Genomic DNA, 12,250 nt, shown 5'->3' on the forward strand with positions numbered 1-12,250 from the left:
TAAAATGTCCTGTAAGTAATTAAAAATTCCTTAAATAAATCCTGAATGTAATCAGTTTTATGGCCTTTGTGTAGATGTGAGGATTAATATCACACAGGAGAATTTCCAGTTGTGTTTCTGTATCAATCAGTTCTCACTGTAGATCTTACTGAATGATCTCACTTTATCTCGTTTAACTGGAAAGAAATCCTGCAATCATTTTCTTCATTATTTCCACATTAATATACAAACTAATGGGAACTGAAACGAGCTGTACATTATTGCTATAAATCTGTGATCAGGTTGATGAGGTGAACAGTGATTCTGTATTGTTATTATTATTATTATTATTATTATTATTATTATTATTATTATTATTATGTAATATGAATAAATAGATCCTTCTGTCCCAGCAGTTATTATTTCATCTCACACACTGCTTCCTCCTCGTGTGAATTGCAGCACTGCTGTTATTGTGTAGAACGAAGTCCGTGATGAGGTGAACGTGTGTATCAGCGTACACACATCACAGTGACAGATGAAATGATTTCTGTGAAAATATTAGAGTTCTGTAACTCTACACTACTACAGTGTTACACATCGTGTGGGAAATCAGGGTCATGAGGGTTTTCCCTTCATTTCCTTCCCTATGAAGTGTACAAGTGAAGTGAACAGCTGTGAAAAGACACTCCACCTCCACTTACACATCCTGCTTTTAGTTAGACATGCTGCAGAAATTCACACGCGCGCACACACTGACACATACACACACTCACACTGACACACACACACACACACACACACACACACACACACACACACACTGACACACACACACTGACACACACACACACACTCACTGACACACACACACACACACTCACACTGACACACACACACTCACACTGACACACACACACACACAATCACACTGACACACACACACACTGACACACACACACACACACTCACACTGACACACACACACTCACACTGACACACACACACACACACACACTCACACTGACACACACACACACACACACACTGACACACTCACACTGACACACACACACACACACACACACACTGACACACACACACTCACTGACACACACACTGACACACACACACACACACACACACACACACACACACACACACTCACACACACACACACACACATGTAGGTAATGTACATGTCCAGCTCAACATTGTCAGGAATATTAATAAGGAAATTAGCAGAAATGTTGTAATTGTGTGATTAGCTGATTAGTTCTATGTACCACACACACACACACACACACACACACACACACACACACACACTGTTCCACTCACAATTGGTTGTGTAAACAGTGCCACCTGCATGTCTTGGGTGGCGGGTTTTACTCCACTGTACACCTGTGTGTGTGTGTGTGTGTGTGTGTGTGTGTGTGTGTGTGTGTGTGTGTGTGTGTGTGTGTGTGTGTGTGTGTGTTGTGTGTGTGTGTGTGTGTGTGTGTGTGTGTGTGTGTGTGTGTGTGTGTGTTGGTAATTGAACTCGTGATAGATTTTTGTATTGTACAGAATATTCTGTACATATTGTCTAAATCTGAAACTTAACAAATAAATAATTAATGAAATAAATAAGTAAATAAATAAATATATTTAATATTTATATTTATATTATACTTTATTATTCTGTATGTGCACTACACACACACACACACACACACACACACACACTAATTAAATGTAAAGCTATATATATATATATTACACTATATTACTCCACAGTATCAGACGGAGCGGCGCTGAACTGTACAAACCTCACGCTAATAATAATCCTTTATTCTTTCTTTCCTAAAACCTTTTCTGAGTTAATAAATCGAATAAAATGACGATTAAATAATAAACCAGAGAATTAAAGAAAAGTTCTAATAAATCAATAAAATAAAGAGATGAATAAATACTGTATAAACTTTACACAAACACCCCATCTGTAGCTTTGATCAGGAAGTGACATCACACACACATTAGCAGAAATTAATCATTATTTTAGTGATATTGACTTCGCCCACTACACGCTACATTAACACACAGACACACACACACACACACACACACACACACCATAACCCTTCAAAGCCTCTAAAGAAATACAGGTGCAAAGACTGTGTGTGTGTGTGTGTGTGTGTGTGTGTGTGTGTGTGTGTGTGTGTGTGTGTCACATTAAATGAAAGAAATCTGTATTTATTAGATGTGTTTGAAAGATGTTTATAACCATTACAGAATTGGAAACATCTCACGATCATTTTATCAATACTACTAATAATAATCGTAATAATAATAATTATAATAATAACTATTATAAACTATTTTTTATTATTACCTTAGTTATTACTATTGTTATTATTGAAATAATAATTAAATTATACATTAAATAATAATTGTACAGTAGCTGATTCATGAATTGATCATTATCACTGTATTTATAAATAATAATAATAATAATAATAATAATAATAATAATAATAATAATAATAAATTCTTGCTGCTGTGGATTTTCACCTGTACATTGCTGTATAAAGTCATTTGTTTTATTTATATTTATATATATGTTTTTGTGTGTATTAAACAGGCGATTTGCTGCACGCTGCTAAACTGTAGCTGCGACAGTTTCAGACCCGGAAAACTGAAACGTCGTCAGTGTGAGAACTGCAGGCACGGATGGGTCGCTCATGGTAAACACACACACACACACACACACACACACACACACACACACACACACACACACAGAAGTGGAATGTACCTGCAGTCGCAGTGTGTGTGCTGAGAAAAGATTCTCTGAGTTTTATTACAGCGACGCAGACATGAAGGGGTGGAGCTAAATTGTAATTGTAATATGGAAATATATGTAAATCAGCAGTGATGGTCTGAGAACACAGCAGAGTATTTATTTATCTCAATCTTACAAATTTTTCTTACAAGTCTTTAAATTTAATGGTCAAAAAAATTGTCTTTGATCAAACATTTCAAATATACAATTTAATAAAAAGAATACAAATATGTTGTTTTAATTATGATTATTATTATAATTAATATTATTATTCAACTCTAGAATCTAGAACAGATTTTTGGATTCCATTTTTTTTATTTCATATTGTTTTGGAAAATCTTTGAACATTTTTTAATTCATAAATGTATTTATGTATTTGGATATTATATAAAATTCCTACTGTATTTATTTATTATTAAATTATCTACATTTTCTCTACATTGTCATCTACAATTATTACTTTAATTTATTTATAAAATGTATTATTTTACTTATCAAATAAATACTTTTTATGACAAAATAGAAAAGCTTTTTCCTATTTTTTGCACTCAAATTTGTTTTTAATATTTTTATTTATTAAATTTTTTTTTTATTCCATTAATTTTGGGGAATTTTATGGAAATGTATAAATATTACACTTATTTAAGATTCCCTTGAATAAAAGTGTGTGTGTGTGTGTGTGTGTAGCTCTGAGTAAGCTGAAGATGCAGCACACTTATGATGGAGGTCAGGTGGAGATCGTCCACTCGAACGTGGTGTTTGATATCTGCAGTCTGATGTTGTACGGGACGCAGGCCATCCCCGTGCGCCTCAAGATCCTCCTCGACCGTCTGTTCAGCGTCCTGAAGCAGGATGAAGTCATCAAGATCCTCAGCGCACTGGACTGGACACTGCAGGACTACATCCGGGGATACGTCCTGCAGGTGTGCGCTCACACACACACACACACACACACACACACACACACACACACACTGTTAATAGCAGGTGTTTTTATCTACAAAAGTGAAACCTGTCAGATCCACACGCCACCTTTTTCTCCACCTTTAAAAAAAAAAACCAAATGTTTCAGGAGGTAAAAAAGCCTACAGTAACCCATGTTACTCACAAAAGCAGCTCTGGATCTATCAGATAGCATCTGAGAAGACAAGATCATCTTCCTCATTCTTCTTCTTCTGTAGCCAGTCCATTGGTGATGTGTGTGTTCAGTGGTAATCGAGCTGGAAGGTGAAATGTGTCTTCGTCTTCAGCTTTGCAACACACACCTGCAGCTTCTGATTGGTTTTAGGAGATAGCCATGATTCCCTTTACCATGATTGGAGCTCAAGTCCGAGCTGAACAGGAGCACAGCTGGTCTACACCACGACGCTGCTCCCATCATACTTCACCATGAGGATGGAGATGTTTAGTTAAAAAAACTGTGTTATAGAATTATAACCAGAAAGATCTATGTAGACCTCATCAGATAATTATGATGTTCCACATGATAGATAGATAGATAGATAGATAGATAGATAGATAGATAGATAGATAGATAGATAGATAGATAGATAGATAGATCCTTTCATAGTTGATGCCTCATCCGGGTGAAACCACGATGGTTCTTTTAGAATCAGACAGAAGCAGCAGATGTTTATTTGGTGCTGGTTAATAGTGTGTATGATGATGAATTGATTTTCTACTTGTTTATTGGTTAAAAAGTGTTGTTCGGAACATTAAAGAAACATTAAATCTAGCTAACTTAGCAAACTGTGTTTAAATGATGGTTGTCTTGGTAACACTGTATCCTATATATGTATAATATAGAAGTATACAGGATCTTGTTGTGAATCTGCTTCACACTCTTGGACTGAACATGTTTGAGATTAGTGTTTGACATGACCCCTGGAAGTGTTTATCTGCAGAGCCTGTGTGCTAACTTTTAGAGCTAACGTTCCCGATGGACATCTGGTGGTTCTCGTGGAATATTTATAAGGAAGAGTATAATAAATCCACCAAATAAAGGTGTGCTGGTTTAAAAGCTGGATCAGCTAACCTGCTTCCTGTGGTAGCTAATATGAAGCTGTTAAGGCTGAAGGACAGAAGGACATGCGAGAGTGATGAAAATTTCCAAGTCATTGATCGTCATGTTTGTAATGAGTTTGAACATGTGGAGATGTTCCTCAGGCATAGTTTTTTAAATATTATTATTGTTCAACATGTTTAAAACATTTTATTTTCCCCAATTTGTTCAAATAAAAACACAAGGTTTGGACTTATTGGAAAGATATCGTTAAACACTTCTCGATTGTGCACTTGTGGAGCTACGAGACTCGTAGGCTCCCTCCAGCTCTCATTACCGCTGTGATCATAGTGAATCATGTAAATACAATTTTGTCACGTTTTTTTCCCCCATTCGACACTCCAGTAGTAAGAGAGCTGCTCAATTTGCTGCTCGTTAAGTATTCAGGTGGTTGCGTGTGATTCTAGTTAGCTCGTCTGACGGCAGAAGTAAAGTCAAATCCTCTGCAGGCATATAAATGAATGCTGTATGATGAAATATTTATCTTGGTTATGGCATGAAGCTGCTGAATGACTTTGAAGGACTGCTAGCACTCATGTGTAATTACAGCTACACTCACTGCCTAACCCTGTACCTCCACCCAACCACCCCCCCAACCCCCACTGGGGCCAAACCCAATCATCAGAATGAAGAAAAACGATATTACAGATGCACTGTGGTAATTAGGGCTTTCATGTCCCGCTGTATTAGATGTATGGACAACTCTTTATGTCGTAGCGCTGTCAGATTGTCAGAGTTACGGAGTCCCGAGTGCCCGTGTTTTTCATTCATAATGCAAATGAAATTCTTTCCATGTGTGTGTTTGTATAGGATGTGGCTGGCAAAGTGCTGGACCGCTGGGCCATCATGACCTTCGAGGAGGAAATTGCGACACTGCAGCAGTTCCTCCGTTTTGGAGAGACAAAGTCCATCGTGGAGCTGATGGCTCTGCAGGACAAAGAAGGTCAGGCGATCATTGTGCCGACGGTCAGAGCGAACTCGGACATCCGGAGCTTCATAGAGAGCAGCATGCAGCGTCCCTCAGTGCCGTCCACAACAGAGCCTCTGAGCAGAAGCAATGGGCACCACTTTGAGAGTTTGGTCAACAACATGAGCTTCATGCTGCCTTTGCAGTTGCTTAACTCTGTTCCTGCACCACTGCTCAGGTCCAGAGCAGATTCCCGCCAGCAAGAGGTTCCGGCACGACCCGAAATCCTGGACTCAAACCCCGACACCTCCTCTCACTTCACTTCCGATGCAGAAAGAGAAGACGTACCCATGGAAAGAGCGAGCACCAATTTAGAATCCGACGATTTCACACTGAGCGATAACTATTCCTCACCGTCGACCCCTTGCACACCCTCAATTAGCTCTGATATCGCCCAGGGGTCACCTGAGTCCAAAGTCCGTCCAGGAGTTGGGATGAAAAAAGGGCGTGTTTTCTGCAGCGCATGTGAAAAGACTTTTTATGACAAAGGAACACTGAAGATACACTACAATGCTGTTCACCTCAAGATTAAGCACAAGTGCACTATCGAGGGATGCAACATGGTCTTCAGCTCGCTGAGAAGCCGCAACCGGCACAGTGCTAACCCAAACCCTCGTCTGCACATGCCCATGAACCGAAACAATCGCGACAGGGACATGAGAGACGGACTGAGTCCTGGGGAAGAGGCAGAGAAGCGGGACCTTAGCAGACCTGTCTCTAGCTACATCAGCAATTCTGAGCCCAAACTTCACAGCTCCTTTCCAAGCATCAGCCACAGTGGAATCGTCTTCCCCAACTTGAAGACAGTGCAGCCAGTGCTGCCTTTCTACCGCAGCCTAGTAACACCTGCTGAGCTTGCCAACACACCTGGAAATCTGCCCTCCCTGCCTCTGCTGTCCTCCTCTTCAGTGCCTGTGAGCATAGGAGATGTGGATAGCAATGCTGAGCCTGTGCCCAAGAAGAAATCCCGTAAATCCAGCATGCCCATAAAAATTGAGAAAGATGAGCTAGAAGAACGAAGCAGCTCCAATGATGATGATGACGATCCTCCTGCTAGCAAGGCCTGTGAAATGGACTGTGTAGTGAAGACAGAATGTGATGAACATGGTGTTGATCATCCCTCAATCCATTCTTCTGTTCTCAACCATTCTTCCCATACAGAAGAACCACAAACAGAGAAGAAACACCAAGCCCAGGGGTGCAGTCTCACCAACTCATTGTCTTCCTTCAGCAACATGCAAAGAGACTTACATGAATTCGAGGAACAAACATGCAGCGAAGTCTTGGATCTCCAACCCACTGAGGAAGTGACACTAAGCGAACCTAATCACCTTGAGACTGAGGTCCGCACCGATGGCGTTAAAGACCTACAGATGTTAGCAGATGATGAAGACGATCTTCTCCACCACTGCGATAGTTGCAATAAAACCTTTAAAAACTCCTACAGTGCCAGGATGCATTACTGCAGCGTCCACTTGAAGGAAATGCACATGTGCACCGTGGCAGGCTGTAACGCTGCTTTCCCGTCCCGCAGGAGCAGAGACAGGTGAGTTTTACAGAGCTGCTGGAGTCCAACACAACCAGAAGATAGGAGGTGTAGAATCAGTTCCACTTGTCTTTTTTATTAGTTTAGCAGAATAGTGGAATGTTCTGTCACCTCTGTAAAAACCATAGATCATGGTCTATGATGATGGTCACATGAGCAACAGTTGTAAATAACTATAAAGGTACAAGTGTTCCTCATAGTTAAACCATATAAATGGAATAAACAGTATAAAGGTGGTCCTCAAGATTCAATCATGTTACTTGATTTGGTCCAGGTCATTATTCATTCTAACAGGCAAAATGATTCTTTACATCAAAGTAGGAATTTACAGGACATACCTCAAACCTACTTTACTGATTCTTTTTTATTGTATCGTTCTTCCCTTCAGACACAGTGCAAATTTGAATTTACACCACAAGCTGTTGACCAAAGATCACTACATCTTCACTCCTTCCTGCAGAGACCTCTGCACTGATTCTCACCCCGAATTACCTCCTAAAGATCCCCTGAGCCAGACCTCTGTTATCTTCAAGGGCACAAACCGCATGGGCCTAGTGTTTCCCATGAGTAAATCCGCTGAGAGCGTCAAGGATCTGGTGGAGGACGAGGCCGTTTTGGACCTAAGCACCAGAGGAAGTGGTCACTCTTCTTCCTTGGACTCGGATGTGGGCAGCGAGGAGGAGCTCCCCCTGGAGGACAGCGATGAGAACGAAAGTTGCGACGGGGTGAATTCAAGCTTGGTCGGTCTCGGGCAGCAGGTTAACAGCTCGTCTTCACCCATTACCTGCCACGTCTGCCAAAAGGTTTACAGCAACAAAGGCACATTCAGGGCACACTACAAAACCGTGCACCTTCGGCTCCTGCACAAGTGCAAGGTACCAGGATGTGAGACCACGTTCTCCTCAGTCAGAAGCCGCAACCGACATAGTCAGAACCCAAATTTACACAGGAACCTTTCGAGCAACAGCACCACCACCAATCAGGAGTAGTTATTTATATATATATATATATATATATATATATATATATATATATATATATATATATATATATATATATATTAATGTACCCTAAAGATAAGCACTTGTTAGTGTGTAAGTGCAAAGGCACAGGTCTTTATATATATTCTACCTAAAATTCACAATCATTAACTTTTACCCTGAGGAGGTTCAGAAGAATTTTCACTTATAATTTACAAATTGTGGTTTATTACTCAGTAAATTCAAATCAATGAAAAAGATTTGTGATGTGAATGCGTGCAAAAAAAAAAGTAATGAACATCAGGCAAGTTGGTCTTACTGAGTTGTTGATATGTTAAGACAAAACACTTGATTCTACAGGAAATGGATTCAGTGGCATTAATGGCCACATAGGCACCACCTTGAGCCGAGACTCTGCAGCCTGGTGGAAGACGTGGAGGTGAAGGTTTCAGAATGTCCATGAAAAGCCACACCGGGAGACTCTACATGGTTGCATGATATGATTTCATTTGCTTTTTTTTGTTATTTATTCCACTGCAGTTGAATTGCGTACAGATCAATCGAACGTATAAAGAGACCGTAACCGATACATGTTGACGTCATTACAGAATGACGTGTACGACGGAAGCTTGACTCATCGTGACAATATGAGGTGGTATTAAAATATTTGGAGACTCGCTCTGTTTACAAGAAAGTACTTTATTTATCTACGTTTCCACACTTTCACCTTCAAAATAGTCTCCTGCACAGCAATACAGTGCCTCCCAGTGTTCCTTTCGAACATGTCCTGGAAGTCATCTTTTCAAAGCATGTGAAGAACCTTCTGCGACTTGTGCTGGATCTCCACAATGGTGTCAAAACGGCAACCTTTCAGCTGCATCTTCATCTTCGGGAAGAGGGTGAAGTCCGCAGGAGCCAAATCTGGCTAGTGGGGTGGGTGCGGAAGTGAGCTCATGTAGTTTCATGTGTGAGGAGGAGCTCGGCGATGGAGTGCTTATGTGGTCGCACTGCTCCCGATGCACACTGGATGATGTCTTTTGGCACACTGACTTATGAAGGTCGGTGCTCCCTGTGACTGTGCGTGCAGCCTTTTGCTGCCATCTGTTGGCGTGTTACAAAACTAGTCTGGAAGCGTGTTGATGCCACCTCATACAATGTTATCATAGCAATTTATCCTGAAGCAGAAGCACATCGCGTTTCATTTGTGTGTTCACTACTTTATAAATAGCCTGATGGATTCCAGCACTGCTAGCGTTCGTCCATTGCAGACTTTTTACACTGAGAACACTGATATGGCACATTTATTTTTATTATTTTATTGTTGTTCCTTTGGTTACAATCCCGGCAGCATGACAATCACTCTGTATACGGAATCATTAACACTAAAATGTGTAGGGCAACTAAACCTAGCAGCGGTGCTAACACGGAATGAAGCTGCTCAGCTAGCAGTAAGTCTTTTAACAAGAAAATTACAGGGAAGAAACGTCAATGTAACCTGAGACAGAAAGAGAAGGACGGCTTTCTTTTCAGGCTAGCAGTAACAGTAAGTCCACCTGAACTAGCAGAACTCCAACAGCGTATATCGAGTACAGCAATACAATTAGCATGAAAGCTACATGCGATTATGGTAAGATGCTAATTAGAGTTTGTTACAACTGCTTTTGATTGGATAATTAAATAATTAATATCCTTATACTAAACCATCGCTCATGGAAATCTGTTGATCATGTGACACAAGTTTTTGTGCCAAATAATTTGTAATTTTTTTACTTCTTGAAAGTTTACGTTACGTTACAGCGATCATTGCAGAAGTGGGCGTGTCCTCGCCCTGCTGCACCTCGGTAATGACTCACTGGACAGATTACAGGGTTGCACCAAATGACTGCAACCCGCTGTGTTAGCAAACACAAGATTATTAGCATGACAGTATAGTATATGAACACTCAGAACAGTGGGAGGAGAGTGGGCGGGGCCTGTGTGGTCATTAACATATTCACAGCTAGTGAGGACCAAATGATTTTACTTTATCTTATTTTCCTTGTGATGTAAGATTTTCTTTGAGCATGTGAGCATTTTTTTTACAGTAGCCTTGTTAGCAATTATGCTAGGCTTCATTTGCATAATAATAAAAAACACAATGAAATGATTCATGAGATAAAAGTAGGAGGTTTTTCACTACTATTAACAGACACTCCATCGAATAAAGGGTGGAGCTAAAAAAAAAAGGAAGTAACGCATTGTTAGGTCATTATTTTGAGTAACATGAAATGGACATCCTCTGCACCTGTGACCTCCAATAACAAATAACCAAAAGTATTTGCACATAGTGTCTAGCCCCGCCCCTTTTCTCCTCACCCAGCATTACTGACCAAAACATCTCCATTGTGTGTACTTTACTTTCCTCTGGTTCCTGGTCATGTGACTTGATTTGAATGAAACCATACCTTGTGAGTTTTTGTGTGTGTGTGTCTGTGTGTGTGTGTCTGTGTCTGTGTGTGTGTGTCTGTGTGTGTGTGTGAAGGTGCAGGATTCACCTGGTGTGTGATGGTCAGTAATAGAATGCAGTGATGTTTTCCTCACAATTGTCGTTTTACGGTTTCGGGATAATTTTTGTAACATTCCATGAATTCTGTTGTGTCGCTGTTGTGTAAATTATTGTACAGTGTTGTGTTTTTTTTTGGGGGGGGGGAGATTATTTGTTCCTATAAACACTAAAGCTGACCAAAGATCCTTCATTATAAACGAGCAGTATTAATAATAACAATAACAGGAGGAATAACTGTTACTGATGCGATCTGTGTTTGTATTTTGCAAGATTTGTTACCATTTGAAAAAAAAAACTGGAAAAGATCTGTGTATTGTTGTGGCGTGAATTTGGGCGTGTCGCTGGGCGTGTCTCTGTTGCTGGGCGTGTGCTTCACCATGCCTAACCTTTTCAGACCTCCACCTCCTCCAATCATCTCTCTCAGCTCTCCTTTATAGCTTTTTATAAATCTGAACAAAACCTAGCTTAGCAATTTACCACCAAACATGATATCTTACCTCATGTTGGCTAACGTGCTAGTGACATTTGTTAGCTTCTTAATCACCAAGGCAGGAGCTGGCTAGCTGACAAACTTTATTCTGCTAAACTTCTACTATGTAGCTCATATTTTAAACACCACATTAAGCTAAATAAAACACGACTGATGATGATGATGATGATGATGATGTTGATTGGTTAATCAGATTTAACTTTAGCTCTGCCCACAATGACCCAAATATCATGGCTGTTTTTATTTCAGCAATATAAGCTAAGTTAGCAAACACAACACTGCACTAACATTAGCTCGCTAACCAGCCTGATTAGCTGAGCAGTAGCAGTTTGTGTGAACTGTATGGAACAACAAGACAAACTGACTAATTATGACAGTTTGGCAGCATTAGCTATGCTAGATAGCAGCCTAGCTTGTGGATTTAAGGTGAAATATTTTTGACAATTCAGCACGCTTTACGCTACATACATCCAGTGCGCGCCCAGTTACACTTGAAATGTCAAAATTAATAACCCACAGTTTTTACAGTATTGTTGTCGTCATGTCATACTGATGCCACGTTTTCTCATAACTATTAAAAATATTCATGTTTTTATTCTTGGTTCCTTGTGACAAAATAAAAAGCCATGATTTCAGAGTCTGGAGTCGAGTGTGTTGTCTTATATTCCAGTGCATATGTGTGTGTAGGTGTGTGTGTGTGTCTGAATTGACAAGAGTAATGTATATTGAAAGCATCATCCTCCCATCAATATTTCACATTTTTTGGGTGACCAGGAAGAGGAAATTGTTCAACCATGACAACCAGGGGTATAAATCTGAAGTAACACATGGCCCAAATTTCCTCAGTCATTTGTTAT

At 40.1% G+C, this 12,250-nt stretch overlaps 1 protein-coding gene across 2 annotated transcripts in view; it reads left to right on the forward strand.

The window, feature by feature from the left end:
* bnc1 (basonuclin 1) overlaps positions 1 to 12,037 on the forward strand; it is a 14,644-nt gene extending 2,607 nt beyond the window's left edge. The window contains exons 2-6 of one of the 2 annotated variants that reach the window (XM_046865262.1): positions 2,603 to 2,705; positions 3,491 to 3,726; positions 5,676 to 7,378; positions 7,767 to 8,253; positions 8,719 to 12,037. In XM_046865262.1, coding sequence (XP_046721218.1) covers positions 2,603 to 2,705; positions 3,491 to 3,726; positions 5,676 to 7,378; positions 7,767 to 8,253; positions 8,719 to 8,751 — 2,562 coding nt within the window. In that variant the 3' untranslated portion in view covers positions 8,752 to 12,037. Of the gene's footprint in view, positions 1 to 2,602; positions 2,706 to 3,490; positions 3,727 to 5,675; positions 7,379 to 7,766 lie in introns of both variants that reach the window. The other variant, XM_046865261.1, reaches the window with a different exon arrangement.
* The last annotated feature ends 213 nt before the right edge of the window (positions 12,038 to 12,250 follow it).

Source organism: Silurus meridionalis, chromosome 13 (genome assembly GCF_014805685.1).
Source record: "Silurus meridionalis isolate SWU-2019-XX chromosome 13, ASM1480568v1, whole genome shotgun sequence".
NCBI lineage: Eukaryota > Metazoa > Chordata > Actinopteri > Siluriformes > Siluridae > Silurus > Silurus meridionalis.